The following is a 19,348-nucleotide window of genomic DNA, read 5'->3' as shown; positions in this document are numbered from 1 at the left end:
GCGTTCGTGCACTTTCGCCGGGCTACTTCTGTCCGAAGAGATTCGTATCTGAAAGATTAAAGACGGGGGTTGCGTAACGGGGATCGCACAATGGCTGCACGCCGAGATGACGGCTGAAATTCTTGGACCGATGGAACGTCGCGTAATTGCCGGTGGAAACAACCGCGGCGCAATGTGACTCGTTTAATAAACGCGTGGTCCGGGGATCAATCGATCGGAAGGTCGCCGGATAGATTGCAACGCGTGTCTATTGTACGAGGACGGGGCAACTGATTTATCGCTCGAACGATCACGGGGTGTTGTTATTCAAGAGCCGCGCTCTGACCCTTGGCGCAATTTTTTGAAAGGTTAAACGCTACGATGGTCGCTGGGAATCGTTTGCGTTTGAAACGTTGCGCGGACCTAGACTTTCCAAACGTATTACGTTCCACTTTATCGGCACTTTTCAACGTTAAAAGGCTCGTCACGATTACTCGTTGCGCGCGTATCGCTGATTCGCGGCTACACATCGGGAATGCAAAAATATTTCGATATTCCGCGTCGGGTCTTCACGGTTCACCTATACTTCTGTATGCGTTCGTGCATATTATCCATTTTTTTCATTTTTTTTTTTTTTTTTCGTCGAACGACAGTTGCCCGTCGATGTTTACTAGGTTTTCCTTCCTTTTACGTTCGAAAAACACACGTTTACGTGTATAATTTAATCATCCTGTTGAATCGAAACCCTTTTAACACGTTTCAACGAGCGTCGTCGTTGGTCCATGGGTTTTGCCGGAATGTAAATACTTCGAGGTTGGAACGAGGGGGTGAGATAAACATTTGCTTCCGTTCAACTGCGAAATTAAATAGTGGAAGGGAATGGTGAACGTAATTGATAGTCTTCTGTAACCGAAGAATCGTTGTGTGCCGTTAATTGAAAGAGATGGGAGGTGCCCCGGTAACTAATGTATCGTTTAAATCAAATTTGAAGCAATTGAGCGCGATAAATATAATGATGTTGTTTGAACAGTAAATATAACTGACTCGATCGAAACTGTGGATAATTACTTTGGAAATAAAACTGAGGATCTAGTTTTCTTAAGCATTTCGTACTGGTTCACTGGTAAATTGATGACAATTAATGTTTCAAAACGTTAACTGTTCTAAGGACATCTACTTTAAACATTCATTGTGTACGCGTGCAATGAAAAACTTGAACTTTAATCTAAGTATAAAAAGTGAGTAGTGGACAGACATAATAATACTCTCGAAAACGAAGCCTCCGATGGAAAACTTTTATCCATGAATTTCGATCTGTATACCACAAAAAGTATTTATTCAATCATAAAGCACCGCTGAATTCTTGAAATTGTTTCCCTGGGGAACGCCGAAAATGGACGGTGCAACATGCATGAAAAACGCCATCAATTTATAAACTGTGACAAAAAGCAGATTTCCCAGCTTAAATTCTATGTATACTGTTTATCCGTTTTCGCGATTCGATCGGGAGCATCCGCGTGGCGCTAAAAGTGTCGACGCCTTCCGGTTGTCTTTCAATATTTTATATTCGTGAGAAGACATTAACGACTCGCGTGTAATTTATGATCGCGCTATTTCAAAGCTGCTTCCTACGAACCCGAGGTTTTACACTTGCCATTAAATCGAAGTCAATAGTACGGTAACATTTACTAGCGGATAAAATCAGTACGATAGGTATTGATCTATCAAATATTAACAGCTTCCACGTATCACTCGAGTTCGTAAAGGGGTGCTTTACGTCTCCCGACTTTTGCGTTTAATATCTTCGTGGTCGTAAAAAATTCAACGTTTCGTCGAGACCCGTGCGTTCGATTCATTCTCCGTGCTTTATTGCGCTGACACAAGCGTCGCAGTTAACGCGACAATTATCGTGCAAAGTAAACCGAGGTTGAGCACTTCTGCTTCGCTAAATACACCTTATTCGAATGCAAATCGTTACCAGGGGGCAAAGGAAATTGTTACGCGATAGTAACCTATTATCGAATGCAATTTTCGCTACATGGAACGTTAAGAGATGAAAAACGAAATTAGGCGGAGTTGCGAGCCTCCGTCTAGATGGACGGTTTATTATCGTACCCTAGAAGAAATATTTTCCCATGTTGCAACACAGCATCCAATGCAAACCTTGACTCTCCGGATTAAGCCACGAGTCGCTTGTACACGCGCGCAATAAAAACACGTCGCTTTTGTGGATGTTCCTTATCAAAATGCTAATCTTTTCTTTGTTACGAACGGATACGTTCCATATTAATGCAACGCCGTTTTCGAAACGAGGCTCTCTGCCCATTCTGAAGTAAATGTTTACGAAATACGCGGAGAAAAATGTACACGAATAATCCAGAAATTAGACGCTGTTGCGAGATTTGTTAGAGATTCTCCCTTGGTTCGATATGCGTGTAAATATTAATGAAACGTAATGGGAACATAATTTATTATACACCAAAGGTTTATAATTTGAATTACATACAGGTACAGGTATTCGTACGCTATAATGGTGATTCGCTGTAAATGAAAAGTTTCTTATGAATTCTTTCAATTTACTTTCCAAACCACTTCTATCAACTTCTATTTACGAAGTAGTTTTGTGTTACTTCTATTTACGTAATTTTGTTCCTTATATATTCTTTCCCTTTACTTTTACTAAATGTCGTTTGTTGCAACTGTGTTACTTTTACTTATGAAATAGATTTTCGTTTTTTACTTTTTTTTATATTAAGCTTTCAATATCAGTATTTTTTAATATTACTTAATATTAATATTAAGTAGTTTTGTTTTTTATTTATTTGTAATATTTTTTTAAAAACTGACGAAGAAATATAATATAAACTGTATATAAATAATACCAACGAAACAACGCCCCCCCCCAATGATGCTACACTTCGATCATCATACGAGAACCTTTTTTTTCAACAACGATTTATTAACAATATATTTACAGTTTTGCATGTATAGATTTAACCTAGGTTAACCTTATACAGTCTTTTCTCATATGTGATGTTTAAAAGTCTCTGCCTCTCTTTGTGGCTCTACCTTTCATTTTGGAACAGTATAGACATAGTATCTATTTTTCTTTCACAGTTATCACAGTGTGATGTCTAAAAATAAATGTTTCCTATTAAAGGGGTATCTTTGCTTACAGGAAAAGTGTATTAAAAACCTGTTTTTGGAAATTGCACTTGTTAGATATGCTACTTAGATTCAGTCTTTCTTTCAAATTTTCTACGCTAACTTATTTTACTAAGTTTACGTTTAACATTTATCACCTCCTAGCTCAGTGTTTGCACTTGGTGTGCTAATTGCACTTGTGTGTTGTTTTGGTAGAATATTGGTAGTGTTTGATACTGTAGTTTCTTTTAGTTTGAATGGTTTGTTAGATGATCTTATGCTGGTTATGTTTTCTAGTGGTTTGTTTTGATTGTACAATTTTGATGTATAGAATTCTTGGGCTATTTTATCTATATAGTTTGATATTGGTAGAATTTGTGCGTGTTCATGTAGGTCTGCTATTCTTGAATATCTATCTCTATTTAGTATAAGTCTCAAACATATGTTTTGGAATACCTGTAGTGGTTTTTTGTTGGTTGGAGTCGCTGGACACCAGACCGGTGCAGCATACATTAGTATTGGTCTTAAAATGGCTGTATATATCAATTTTTTGTTTTTTAGTTGTACTGTAGAGTTTTTAACCATAAGTGAGTAAACTTTCTTCTTGACTGAGTATGCTTTCCTCAGCGTTTTTGTAATGTGGTGTGTGTAGGTTAATTTGGAGTCTAGGTGAACCCCAAGATTACACCTTTTATAGGTGTAAATATTTTGCTATATTTTTGCTTTTTACTAAAGATTATTATTTCTGTTTTGTCAGGATTTATGCTTATCTTCCATTTGTTATAGTATTTCTCTAGGCTATTTATATGTATTTGAATTTGTTTTGCTGCTACTGTTGCAGTAAAAGAGTGTGCATATATTGCAGTGTCATCAGCAAAGGGTGCAGTTTTGGTTTTCATGAATCCTGGTATATCATTGAGGTATATTTTGAATAGCTGTGGTCCTAGTACAGATCCCTGGGGGACACCTGTCCTAATCTCCTTTTTATTAGAGCTCGCGTTATTACCTTGAATCTTCTTTCCACCACATATGAATGGATCAGTTTTATTAGATTAGGTGGGTATTTTAGCATTATCATTTTGTACATAAGGCCTAACTAATCTATCCAAACCTTATCAAAAGCTTTCTGTATATCTAATAAATACAGCACTGTCACTTTGTTTCTGTTGTTTCTGTAAAGAAACACGTGAACCAATTTTCTCAACGTAGCACAACCGTTGCTAGGTTTCCTTCTTTAATTTAAACCCTTAAGTATCTCAATGTACGATAAAATGAATTTACCCTACCTTTGAGACAAGCTTTTCTTCGTTTACAACGATGCTATAACATTACAGTGTACAAATACGAGTGGGAGTAACTGCCGTACATGTCCCGACTTATTACTCGCCGTCTTGTCCGTTTCAACGTTTATAGCGCATTGCTAAATTCATTCCCCGCGTATATTAGAAATTGGTTATTAAATAAAGTGCTCAGATTTCCTGTCAATAAACGCTACACTTTATTTCTATTGCGGTTAGAAGAAACATCCTTTCTATATGAGTTTTACAACAGAACTAAACTGCAATCGTACAGAAAAAAACATGATAGCCGACGAACTGGGGCGTTGGAGACCAATATCTCCCCTGTGTTTATGCGAGGTCCATTCGCATCTTTGTATAAACAGGAAACCGAATCTTACGAGGGAGTATCTCCCTCCTTCAGAATAGAAGACCAGTAAATCCGATTAATTTTGTACTTGGTTTTTAGTAGAAAACCTAACAGCGTATCGACGCAACCGTTCGATAAAATAAACATGTACCAAATTAATATACATTATGTAAGAAAAAGTTCAATATCAGGATCTGGGTAGCGGTCGGGCGTTTTAAATAAAATCGAGACGAGTTGCTTTCTAAAACTGTAGCGTATCTCTGCTCACGGCAAAAGCCAATACAGTTCTGTACCCTGACAGAAAACCAGGGTCGTGAGGGCACCCTTGACAGTACGGTCCTTCTTTGTCTAAACATTCTGGCCGATCCTCCTTTAAGAGGGCCTGCTTCAAGCATTCCTTGATTTCTACGTTTCTAACAATTATAAAAAGGTAAATTTAATTTAACAATTTTCAACGAGACGCAGCAAGAACACGTATCGATCATAGTACGCAAAATGTCTCGTGATATTTAAAAATTGTTGAACAAGACCGTCTGGACCGTGGCCGAGGAGGACGTTCCCGAAATCACGAGTGGATCGAGCTCGAGACGCGCGGAAGAGTGCGGGCAAGTTGTTCGCCTAATGGTCCTCGCGATTCATGCAATTTCGAACGGGCGGGCCATAAGCGGGAGCCGCACTAATCCGTGAAAGTAGGCCGCCGTGCATTAACGCTAATCGCAGCGAGGGGTGTCCGGCGTACACAAGCGATTCGGTATTAAACGTCCCGTGCACCTGACCGCGGGCTAGCAGTAAGCCACGATTATTGTGGGGGTTCAAGCACCTGCTTACCCCGTTCGTTCGAAACGGAAAACTCAACCGAGGCACCGATTGCCCGGCGTCGTCGGTCCTTCCCGCCTTGACTCGTCCAGGGTCCTCGACGCGGGCTCGTGATCCGAAAACCGCCACAAGAGCAAATTAATTCTGTCTCGCTGACGACCGATATCTCCCCGGAGAAAGTACGGTTACGCGATCCTCGGGTAACGATTTAAGCGGCATCGTTACCCACGTTACGTAACCCGGGACGTAAGAACGGGACCGGCAGCTGCAGCGTGTGGCCAACAGCTGCCGAAAACGGAGCGTTACTCCTGTCGCGACAATACGCAATATGGTAATTAATCGTCGAACCGCGAAAACGGAGTCTGTCGTCCCTCCTTTCGAAATAATTACACGCGATACGCAACCAGGCGATCACCAAACGTAGTGTTGGATTCCAACACTTTATTTAAGAGAAGAAACTCGTACAACTATTACGTCGACTGAAGACTAGACTCTTTCTGTCTGTTTTTCGGTATTGCAGGCGTTTATAAGTTATTGGTAGAGATGGGTAGGGGTAGGGACGATGATCAAGGGATAGTGTGACTCAGGAAGGGTACGAGGTTCAGGATGAGTAAGGATTAGAAATCTGGACTAGGATGTTTTGGATGAGTAATGTTTGCGAGATGACGGAGTGGTGTTTGTCTGATCGTGTTGGTCATCCAACAGTAGTCACGGTTGCGTATTTTGCAATTTTTTAAGTACAAATCAGCTCTTTGAGATTTTTAAATATAAAGATCGATCACTTGTATATAGACCTTCGAAGCTGACAATATTTGTAGCATGTTTAACCAGTTAACTGTGGCGATCTCTTTGCAAAACGAAAAAAATACATGAAAAATCAATTTCTTGCTTTAACTTGCTGTTAGAGAATGGTGTTGAGCAAAGCATGGTACAATGCACAATGAATATATGAATCCGTGATTGCTTCTGTGACGACTAATAAAAGACAACGATACATTTTTTTATATTAATTATTTATAATTTTTATTTGTTTGTTTCATTTCGTCTTGACCTCTAAACATTTTAAACATATTAAAATTTACGAATAGAATTTAGTTTTCGCCACAATTGCAATTTAAAAATCAAATTGTAACAAAATTTTACGCATGACGGATATAGTCGTCAACACACACTTGACTGGTTAATGTGTCAGTCACAGTTCGTATAAACAAACATATTTAAATCATTTTGCCCCTAACCCCTCGACGTACGATTTAATTTCAAATAATTTGTCAAGCCTGTACTATTTAATTTTGTTTAAATTTGCTCATACAAGGAATAACCAAGGAAAACAATTGTTTTATGAATACTTCGTAAGTGTAAAAATGTTTTGATTTTAATACATAAGACTTGACGACGAGTGAGTAGTCTTATGATCGTGAAACTTGTAACGAGTCAGACTCGTCATTGTATGTCAAGTTATAAATATAAACTTTGTACTTCAACAATATAAAATACCTTCTTTACCTATGTGCTTCTCTTGCCAAGATGCCATAAATTTTATCCATTCTGTGGCGCTTTACGTTGGAGTACTGGTCGACCGTGTAGGAGAACCCCCAAGTGAAGCTCACTTGGTTGTTGTATTACTATCGAAATGTTAAAGAAATAGTTGTTATTCATGGAACTTCACAGCGAGATACGTACCATTCTGCTAAGGAACATCCCAACTTTGATATCCAATCGAAACATTTTGCAGAAATTTGCAGATTTAGAAGATATTTATACTTAAAGTAACAATCAGTACGAATTTATGCTCTCCGTAAATGATGTTGAAGTTACTCATCGGTACATAAAGTATTAATCTATGGACCCTCTGTGGCAAAAACTATTATCATACCCATAGAGTGTTTTACAGAAGAGTTATTACTAGGCTGCCGATGTTTATGCATTTATGGGGAATTTTAATTCTCAAGAAACTACAGAATGCACTTAGTATGCAAAAATATAAGAAATATTTAAAGTAAGATACGAATTATTATATTTAAGGGTTGAGACAATCATCTACAAAACACCCATTTCATTAATACTATTAATAAAAATATGAATTTCCATAAAGATCCGCAGTCTAGTTATTAGAATCGTGCCATAGGATATGTCAATTATTTCTAAGAAGAAAACCTATGAAGAAATTTTTAATGGAATTTTCGTACAAATCGAAAGATGTCTTTATATTTTAGCCAGGTTTTCGACAAAATGGGCCACTGTGCGTCGTATTCAACGATGAATATTTGAAACTATTTACTTTATTTTAAATAAGGGTCTCTTTAAGATATTTATTCCACTTTAATCGGTAGAGGGATCGACCATTTTTGACTCTGATTCGTCGATCGAGGATCTTTGTTTTTAAATAAACTCAGATCCCTTACGCATGGGAGACTTTTCAATCGTAAAGTGTAAATATTTCTTTTTGTTTCGAGAAATTTAGTACGAAACTTGTCACGTACACGTACACGTACACGCTCGCGCGTAACAATGGATTTAAGAGGGAAACACGCAGTGCAAACAATAGAAACAAAACACGGGGCAATTCAGGAATTCGAGGATGGCGAGAGTGTCGTGAAATTGGGGGAAAAAATATACCGCATCGGAAGAACCAAAATTTAGAACGTATTTGAGAAAGAATCAGATCGTTGATTACCTAGAAAAATTAAAAGATCGTACAAACATTTAAGAAAATCGGTCCTTTGCGTTGAACTTGGAACGATCGACGTTATTATTAAAATTCTGACGGTTCGATCGATACGTGCATCTATCGACGAAGGCAATGAATGTCCAGCTGCTTACCGGATATTGACACGGTCTCTTGAGGTGATCGTTTATTGGAAAACTCATTGCCGGAACAATGGGTCCGCTTTACGACGAGAACGACTTGGAACGTCTTAATCGAATATCAATAGCACCGATTGTCAAATTATGATTATAACTCGAGACTCGTTATGGAATCTTACGAGAACAGTGCTCGTCTCGATCCAGTTCTACAGTATCAAACAAATTAATATCAATCTATGTTTTCAAATCTCCGTAAAATGTTCTTGACGAAAAAAATTATTTCAACCGAAAGTCTACGATCTCAGACTCGTCTAAATCAAACTCCATATTTATAATATCGGTTCTATAGTATCAAAGTAATTAATATCAATTCCGTATCTGTGTTTCTGGATTTCCATAAAGTGTTTACGACGAAAAAAATTATTTCAACCGAAAGTCTACGATCTCAGACTCGCCTAAATCATATTCCATATTTATAATATCAAAGTCGAACGAGTCAAACCTCGATCTATCATCTGGCGAGTCCGTAAGTCATCATAAATGGATTCTACGGAGTCGCGGAAGTCGAACCAGGTTCTACGGATCCCGGAGTCGCGGTCGTCGGGCTCGGAAGTCGCTCGAACCGGATTCTACAACTCCGCGGTACGTTGCACGAAACTCGAAAGTCGTTTCGAGCGGGTACCACTTTTCCAGCCTCGTTGTCGTCGTCGACACGTGCAACGGGCAGCATCGTGCAACCCGCCGCATCCGAAACTGGCTCCGCTTTCACCGTGTACCCGCAAACTTGTCGCAATAATGCCCGTTGGCTTTGTTCGGGAACAATGACGCTCGAAATTTGGCTACTCCCTTCTCCTTGGCCCCCGACGGCCTAAGAAGCCGCTAATTGTCGCAGGTTGACACACTTCGCGGCCCCCGTTGCGTTCGAATGGAGGATTAAAAACGGGGGTAGAGCGTTTACGTTGATTCGACGTGCGTCGATGGGAGGGTCGTATGTATTCCATGCTCGTGTTTTCACCGTTAAGGCGCTTTTCGAAACAACCGCTCTGCGACGCGAGTGCATCGATCCCTGAGAATCGCGATGGCGGAAAGAAAAAAAAGAAAATCTCCCATGCTCCCGCGCGTCGATTAATCGCGCTGGTCGGAAACCACGAGCCCAAAGATGCGAAAGCCGATTACAGGATGTAGTCCGGTATTCCCCCGTGCTTATTTGAAAATGAAAACGTTCGCGAGACAATGACGTGCTCAGGAATTTTAGCGTACGAGTTGCCTCGGACAATTAATGGATGACGAACCGTATCGCGACGTTTTCCAACGCTGTTTTCGGAAACTTCGTCGGGGAGGCGAAAATCGTATTATAAAATTATATATTCCGGTGTTCGATGATACGGGGGGAAATTTCTAAAAGAAAGAACGATTTTATGTTATTTATATTTTGGAATTTATAGATAACCAGCTTTTGCACGTGGCTTCGCTCGCACAGGAAACCGTTTGGTTCCCTCGGAAATAGATATTATTTTTCCATAAAACCTTTTAAGCCTCCATTCACCTCTATAGAGTTATAATTTTATATCATGTCGCATCTTACATTTCAAAATTGATACCATTTTCGTAATTAACGTCCCAAAAGACCTTCATAACGACACCCATACCGACATTCAGGCGTATTTATACCATTGCAACGGTTTAGTGATAAGATAATAATTACGTACTTACATGTTAAATTTGAAGTTTCTAGATCCATTTACGGAAATAAGGCAACTTTAATGCGAATTAAGTGTATCAATGAGCATTCGGACCAAGTACCAGGTAAATCCGACCACGAACAAAATATGCCCCATGCAAACGTGCAACCCCTTTTTTCACCCCTTCAGAGGTTGAATTTTTTAAAAAGCCGAAATAGATGTTTGATTAATTATATCAAAGAGCATTAGGACCAAGTATGAAGCAAATCCGACAACGACCAAAATATGTCCCATGCAAACGTTGAAACCTCTTTTTTCACCCCTTCAGAGGTTGAATTCTTAAAAATGCCGAAATAGGTGTTTGATTAATTATGTCAAAGAGCATTAGGACCAAGTTTCAAGTAAATCCGACCACAAATAAAATATTCCTCATACTAACGTTGCAACCCCCTTTTCACCCCTTCAGAGGTTGAATTTTTAAAAATGTCGAAATAGGTGTTTGATTAATTATGTCAAAGTGCATTGAGACCAAGTACGAAGCAAATCCGGCAACGAACAAAACATGTCCCATGCAAACGTTGCAACCTCTTTTTTCATCCCTTCAGAGGTTGAATTTTTAAAAATGCCAAAATAGGTGTTTGATTAATTATATCAAAGAGCATTAGGACCAAGTATGAAGCAAATCCGACAACGACCAAAATATGTCCCATGCAAACGTTGCAACCCCATTTCACCCCCTTAGGGGTTGAGTTTCGGAGTATCCTTTCTTATTCCTTGTATACATCATAAAGGAACGCTCTGTGCAAAACTTCAGCTTTTTATGTTCAAGGGCTTAGCCTGGGTGTTGATGAGTCAGTGAGTCAGGCCTTTCATTTTATATGTATGGAAGATAGAAGATAGATAGATTGATTGTTCGATTCTATCGACGGCGTCTAATTTGGGATTGTTTCGTAGCACGACTTCCGCGATTAACTCCTTATTGATGACCATGGGAACTAGAGTAGAATAATGCGTTGCTCTAGTCGCTGAATAATTGCGATATTCCTCGCGCGGAGCCGAGGCAGAAACACCGAATGAATTATGTTTCCCCGGAACGTGGTTATCGCAATGAATCACTTTAATTATTTGCCGTTCAACGCCAGTTATTTTCTTGGCTGTTTAATGCAACCGCGATCAAACATCAATAATATACTAAAAACTATTTTAAACGCGCACGACGAAAATAACGATTTTGTTGTCGGTGAAGTTTGAGAAACAGCAACAATTTATTTTTATTTACTGAAAAGAGTTCGTACGAAAGTTTATGAATCGCGACGTTAATGGGGAACATGGCGGACTCATTTACCTGAACGCGAAATGAATTTTTCATAACGCTGCTAAATGCAATACATACACGGAGGATTACTAACCGCGTTGGTAAAACATTTTGTAACGCGTTTATTGACCGAAATGTAACGACTGTAAACCCTTATTTGTCAACAAATAATAATAATGAGCAAGGGTTCGTCGATGCCGTCCCGTTTAGCCGGCGCAATAAATGCAATCGGCGGACAAGCCGAACGCGACTGGCTAATTTACATTCGTAATTAAACAAACGTAAAGCGGATGTTGGAAACTCGTCGAGCGCCATTCCGCGAAACCTGCGGATCCAGTCGATTGATTCGTCGGTTTGTTTACGGCGAATTATCGCGCGGTCCAACTGTTGAAAATGGAAGCGAAATCGTCTTGTAATCGAATGGTTCGATTTATCGTTCGCGTCGATGGCCCCACGGTGGAAGATTTATCAAGAGTTGGTCCTGCTCGTCGAACATTCGAACATATCGATGATTCAAGGATTCCACGATCATAACAACTGTTTCGATGATCGAAAACTTGACCATGTTTTCCTTTTCAAATAGGAATTTCGAGTAATTCGAGTCACGTTCGCGCGTGGTCGAGCGTTCGAACCGTACGACTGGCTTTTTACGAGACGACTCTCGGTTTCGTTCTCTCGTTCTCGTCGCGGAGAACAGTCTGCTCTTGTGTTTCCTTCTTTGTAGCGGACATTCGGTGTTCTGAAACCTCGGGTGCACCGTGTCAAGGCTATCGAGTCCGACGACACCGCGAGCCTTCGATCGTTTATCGCGGTTGTCGGCGCCTTTACGGTTCCCACGCGGTGACCAACGATGAGGAAAAGAAAGCAACCCGAACCCTCGATGAAGTTGTCTCACACCACGGAATCGTGGCAAAGTTCTTCGGAAGCGACACGATAGATGGAGGTGAATTATGGCACGTAGTTTTATCTTCAGGCTGATCTCGAGACCGTTCGCGTACAAAGCAACTTCCACATTCCGTATCTAGGCAGAAATTAACCGAAACAGTTTACGGAGATAGGATACGGATTCAGAGAGAGAACGGAATTGCAATTGTCGCACGACTAGGTAATACGGAGCTTCTTCTTAAACGTAGTAAATGCATTCGAGAATACAGAATATCGTACTATTTAATGTTGACGCGGTTGACGCGATGAAATTGGAATTTTTTAGAAAATATCGAATAACGAATAAAATAAAAGTCATGATGCCACTTATTGTTGACGCGATGGAATTAGAATTTTTGAGAAAATATTGAATAAACGTTTGATCGAATAAGGAATATAATAAAAAATTGTCATGATGTTACTTATTGTTGACGCAGTTGACACGATGGAATTAGAAATTTTGAGAAAATATTAAATCCAAAGAAGGAAATATCGTTTCGGAAAATTATTCGATCGTTCGAATAAACTAACGTAGGTTTTAAATGATTTTAAATGTTAAATACTACTTATTGTTGACACAGTTGACGCGATGAAAGTGGAATTTTGGAGAAAATATCGAATAACGAATAAGATAAAAGATTGTCATGATACTGCTCATTGTTGACGCAGTTGACACCATGGAATTAGAATTTTTGAAAAAATATCAAATAACGAATAAAATAAAAAATTGTCATGATGCTACTTATTGTTGACGCGATGGAATTAAAATTCTTGAGAAAATATCGAATGAACGTTTGATCGAATAACAAATAGAATAAAAAATTGTCTTGATGCTACTTATTGTTGACGCAGATAACGCGATGGAATTAAAATTTTTGAAAAAATACTGAATAAACGTTTGATCGAATAACGAATAACATAAAAAATTGTCACGATGCCACTTATTGGTGACGCGACAGAATAAGAATTTTTGAGAAAATATTAAATCGAAAGAAGGAAATATCGTTTGGGGAAAATTATTCGATCGTTCGAATAAACTAACGTAGGCTTGTAAATGAGTTTAAAAGATAAACACACTATTTATTTTTTCATGTTACATCGAAAATGCGTCGAAACTCAGAGATTACGGAATAATCGGGCGTCCATGATAGACGATTAACCGTGAAAATTAGAAAACGCTTCGGGTTCGACGTGCAGCGGATAGAATTCTCGCCGGGAGCGGGAAGGCGGACGTATTTTCACAATGCGAATAATCAAATTTAAGCGTCGCGTGAACACTCGCAATTCAAACAATCGCATTTCCATGCAACGGGCCGAATATCGAACGAACCGAGCGAACCGACGCGGAGACGCACGGTTGACCGTAAATTCAGCGATACGTTTTACATCGATGATTTTACGTGAATTGTTTACAATGTAGAATCGCATCGGAGCGGGGAACCGTGATGTTTAAAGCAACCCTCGCAAGACCTCCTTATTACAACGCGTATGGCTCAACAAGTGTAACCCTCTGTTCCCTAATCATTTCCCCGCGAGCGACACGTTTTATCTCCTTTGCAATTTTCACGTTGAAATTTTGAACAATAGCTTGGAGAAAACTTCGTATCTACTGTGTCGATATCGCGAGATTTATTTTTATGGGTTAATAATTGAAGTAATGGTGGAATCTCTTAATAAAACGAGCGACGATCAAACTATTCTTAGGTCTAGCCAAATAGCTTGAGTAATTTTATTTAATCAAGTACGTCTCGGAGATCTTTCGGGACTAGGTACCCTATGGCTGGCGGAGTTCTAAAAACGACACGCAGATTCTTAAAATACTTCATCGGAGAATGCATTCGATACGTTCTCTTTTTATGGTATTTAGAGATCGTTTGTACGACGGAATTCCAATCGCGTTAATGATCGACACAGACGTTGTAGCTGTGCACTATTTCAGTCCACAACTAGGACTACTTACTCGAGCGTGCCAGTGATTCGATTATTCAAGGAATACTATTCTGATACTCGAATATTTTACCAAGTATTGGGATAACGTAGACGAATCAAGTTAGAACTCAATTCAAAGATGCACGACACTACGAAACAGTCGTTTTCGGAACCTTTTCGATTCCTAGTTTAAAGTTGTATGACGTAAGACGAGGAGAAAAAGTAGAACGACTGCAGTAACTCGGTTCTCAAAACGCCATAATAGATCAAACGCAGCGTCAACATTTTTTTAAACAGGTTGCACAGCAAGGAAAGTTGAATCCGGCAAGAACCGACGGAAAGTAAGTTTCGAAGGGGGGGAAAAAATTTTCTTACGAACGCGATACGAAACAACTAGGTCTACGGGCGAGTATTTTTGTCGTAGATTACCCGCGCGAAGTTCATGTATAGTTAATTGCCGTTTCGCCGTTGCGTTTCATTACGAAATGTTACCGTAACTGGTTATCGAGCCCCTCGTAACTGCCAACGATCTGACGGGTAAGTAGCTTCGCCCGTCCATGAATCACCTAACAGTTAGCTAACTATCGCCAGTGCTCGATCGAAAGTTCCTTGTCAGACATTCGCGAAACGTCCGCTCGATCCACGAATTTTTAACCATCCGCGATGGTCAGTGATCGTACAAATCACCTACAGTTTTTATTCCATTCCATTTTTAATAATATTTCTACACAAGCTTCTCTCCTCATCGAATATTTCTAATACACAGGGCGTTCGGCCACCCCTGGGAAAAATTTGAATGCGAGATTCTAGAGGCCAAAATAAGACAAAAATCAAGAATATCAATTTCTTCACTGAGGCTTCTAAAGTCATTAACAAAATTAAATTAAAAAATTTCAAATCATTCTGAAAAAATTATGCAATCATTTTTGGTGAACACACATACCCATGAATTCCTATCCACTTTCGAGAAAAAAATTCGTACTGAAATTTTTAAACGAAATTAAAAAATTTCAAATCATACTAAATAAATTATATTTAGTTACAGGGGTCAATTGCAAGTATTTTTGGTGAATAGACATACCCTAAAATCCTGCCCACTTTCGAGAAAAAAATTCGTTACCGAAAATACGATGTCTGACCAGAAATGATTCCCCTGTTTAATAAATCATAACTCCTCAACGGATTGGAGGATTTTCATTTTTCAACGTGCAAACAACGTGTATTTTGATGAAGAATATGTAGGAATTCTAATAATACTGGAAAAGTTGTTCCTTGACACTGTAAAGTGAGCAAAACCCCCTAAAACTGGTCCAATTTTCAAGCGGCCATAACTCCTACAATAGTAAAGGTATCTCATTGAAATCTTTTTACCTACAAAAAAGTATTAGACAACTTTTCTGTAGAGCGTCAAACAATTTATTAAAAGTGAAAAACAAATTTTTAAGAAAAATCGACAGGGTGTAGGTGCCTAAATTTCTGTGCGAAAAAAAAATTTCGAATCGTTCTGGAAAAATTATTTTCGGTTGCGGGAGTCAATTACAATAACTTTTGGTGAATACACATACCCCTTTAATCCTACCCACTTTCTAGAAAAAAATTCTGTACAGGCGGAACTTGAAACGTTAATAACTTTGTAACGAAGCCTCCATCAACAAATTAGTATTTTTGATTTTCGTCTTATTTTGGCCTCTAGAATTTAGTGGCTGAATACCATGTATATTTGTTTTCACATAGAAAAGAAAAAATAAGGATGAATATTTAAAAAAGACGAGAATAATCGACTTTTTATTGTTACGTACGAAACGTCTGATTTTTAATACTGAAATTGATCAAAATAATTGCCATTTCATATATTTCCCCCAAAGTGTGTTTTAAGTTCCTTAATTTCATTTTCGAAAAATTTGGATATCCGAAATTTCTGAATTCTTGATTAGCGTTTTTCGTCGACTCTTAATTTTGGAGGATGACACGTAGGGTGAGGCAAAGTTTCGTATTTCAACGTGGAAAGCTTCTGCACTGTTGGGCACAGGTTTAGACACTTCAATCAAGCTAGCAATCTCAGCATTATAACTAAGATATAATAACATTTAGAAACTAAGTAAAATCGGACATTTCGACGACCTAATATCTCCTGTCCGAAGTCTGATTGATCCACGAATTGAAGTAACAGTCCGTTTGGAGCGACTGTTCAACGATACCTCGAGCCACAGCGTGGCGTTCGCGTTTCTAAAAAAATTCGCCTTTCAATTTCTATCCCATTATTAGTGTTTATCAAAGGTCCTGTCGGATATTTTCTTCCCTTTTTCGGTACCCAAATATAATTTGGGTCATAGAGAGTTAACGAGCAGAAAATTGCAGCGACGTCGGGCGACGCTCGTTGTTGAAACGGGGGATCATTTGTCGGCGGTGCCTCATTGTGCGCCGAAACATGTGCAATCAAAAGGTTCTTTATGCGCCGAGAAAAAGCCCCGGAATAAAAAGAATAGGTAGCTCGCGGTAGAAAGAGCGAGCGAGCGAGGGAGAAAGGGATGGCCCGATGGAGCGAGAAAAATCAGAGACTAACTTTTCACGCGTGCCACACGCTCGCTACAGAAACGTTTTTCTGCGGTTACGGAACCGGGAGAGGAGCCTCTGGACGTTCTGCCTACCCGGGGAGCCGTCGTCCCGTGCATTTACAAAATTTCCTCGAGCATCGCGGAATTGTATCCGTCTACTTCAAAGGACCTAGGCGTCGCGAGCGACCGACAAAGCGGCCGCGAGTTAAAGAATTATCTCTGAAAGCCGTTGCGCGTTTCTCGCGACGTCTCCCTGACAAATTGCAATTTCCTGAACGCGAGAAAAATCCTGGATTCCGGGCGTACGTATTTCCCCGGGACCCGACGCCCATTCGCCAACGAATCGCCCGCCCCGGATCCACGTTGATTCTCAATGGACCTTTTTCGTGCCTTTCATTACATCGCAAACAACGAATTCCGGATTCAAAAGACTCTCGGAGAGTAATATTTTTATTATAACACGATGCTTTTTTTTTATGCAAAGTGTTGCTGAAATGGAACGAGGAAATACAAACGAACGAAATGTCGACGATATCTAAGCTTTTCTTGCGATTGACACTAGGTTTACGGTAGCGGTGTTACAGTGAAGCACCGAAATCTGGAGAATGTCGACTTTCACCGGTGAATGTCAACATTCACATAGTCGCTTAGTGTATGTCCGAAATATTTGCTAAACACCCTTATTTCTGACTTACACCGGTAAATGTTGATATTCACCATGCACTAATGGTGAGTGTTGAACATGTTGGAGATTTATATTTTCTTCTCCGTAATTCAGTCGCTATAAAACGTCACAAGGGTGACGTAACTTTTTCGCCTCTCTTTCTGAAAGGATCTTATTTATTGCAACAACTTAAACTATTATGACACTTTGAATTGCACAAGAGTCCCTTGCTTTTACAACTGCATTTATTTGTGGAACACTTCCTTTTGCAATGACAGCGTGTATAGCCTTGTCCCCCGCTTCTCGAATTAGCTGCAGCTGCTTCTCTCAGCGACATTTCTTGAAAAGAAATCTCATCTATGGAAAGTAACTTTTCTTTACAAATTACGAACTGATTACGTGTGTAAAGCTGCTTGAGGGTACCATTTTTATTTGCCAGTTTATAGAAGTCGGAGTCTTCTATTCCAACAACAACCGCTAACACATTTCGGCTATCTGTACGACCACGGTCAACATCAGGGACTTGTATTCGTACATTATCACCAATTTGAGCAGGAGGAAATTGTTTTTGTGAGGTTCGTAACATCTTTGTTGCTTGCAGTAGAAGATTTTCTTTCGCGGCCGCTATTTTTGTAGAAATCAACTCGTGTTTTTCAGACAGAATTTGATGTGAAGACGTTGTAGGTTGTAGGTCCTCTGTTTCAGTTTCTTCAAGCTGTTCTTCGGTTTCAGAAGTATTAGCAATTTCTTCGAGTTGTTCTTCAGTTTCAATATTTGCGATTTGTTCGCTAGACAAAAAAGACGATGCTATGCCTCTTTTTGCTTTAACGCCAAACATGGCTTCATAAGGACTTTGACGTATTCCTTCGTGGTATGTAGTGTTTTTGGCAAATTGAATAAAGGATAAACCATCTGACCATTTATTTGTATCGTTATCGTTCATCCATGCAGTTAGCATATTCTGTATATCCTGATTGGCCATTTCAACTGAGCCTTGTGTTTGACTATGACGAGGCTTTCCATGAACTATTCTAACATCTTTCCACATAGCGCATATTTCGGATATGACTTGATTACTAAATTCTCTACCATTATCTGATTGCAATATTGCTGGTGCACCAAATGTTAAAAATATTGAAAGAACGTGATGCGCTACTTCTTCAGCTCTTTTAGTTTTCAAAGGTCGTAGCTGGACAAACTTAGTTAAATGATCTTGATACACCATTATGAACTTATATTCGCCATCTCTGTTTGACTGCAAATCTATCAGATCAACTTGACATCTTGAGTTTAATTCAGAACTAACCATTGGCTTCACAACAATACCTTTCTTAGGTGCACTGTGTTTCATTTGACACTGTTTGCATAAATTTAAATACAACATTACAACTTCATATGTAATATTTTTGTATTTAACTTGCAACTCTTTAAGCATACGTGTTCTTCCTCCGTGGCCTATTCTGATGTAAGTTTCATATAGTATACTGTACAATACTTCATTGGTAACATAATACTGTATGTTCGTTTCCCCTGGTTTTAATGGTACAATTAACTTCTCTTCGTCATTAATTTTTAAAACATCGAAACGTTTTAATCGTCTGTAATCCAAAGGTGTGTTGCATTTAATTTTAGCAGAAACCACTTCAGAAAGTATTTTAGAATACTTTTCTTGAGAAAAATAAAAACAATTGTCTTCTCGTTTACCCGCAATTAATGCATTTAACTTTTCAGAGAAAAAGATCACGATTTACTGCAGTATCCATTTAGTATAAATTAGGGTATCGGAAAAAAAATTAAGAAAACGTTGCTCGCGTTATCAAAGCTTGCATAAGACTGACAAAGCTGATTGACTCCGAGCAGAACAAAGGATTTGGCGGGAGAGAGC

The 19,348-nt window shown here is 39.1% G+C and overlaps 1 protein-coding gene across 1 annotated transcript; it reads right to left on the bottom strand.

Annotated features, from left to right (window-relative positions):
• Positions 1–17,635: 17,635 nt before the first annotated feature.
• On the bottom strand, positions 17,636–18,814 carry LOC122400536 (KRAB-A domain-containing protein 2-like). Its single transcript, XM_043402059.1, has one exon. The coding sequence runs from the start codon at positions 18,812–18,814 to the stop codon at positions 17,636–17,638; it is 1,179 nt and encodes a 392-aa protein (XP_043257994.1).
• Between the last annotated feature and the right edge of the window lie 534 nt (positions 18,815–19,348).

The sequence above is a fragment of the Colletes gigas genome, unplaced genomic scaffold (assembly GCF_013123115.1).
Source record: "Colletes gigas isolate AHSC1104 unplaced genomic scaffold, ASM1312311v1 Colletes_gigas_Sc00018, whole genome shotgun sequence".
Classification (NCBI taxonomy): Eukaryota; Metazoa; Arthropoda; class Insecta; order Hymenoptera; family Colletidae; genus Colletes; species Colletes gigas.
This window is presented reverse-complemented; position numbering and strand designations above follow the sequence as displayed.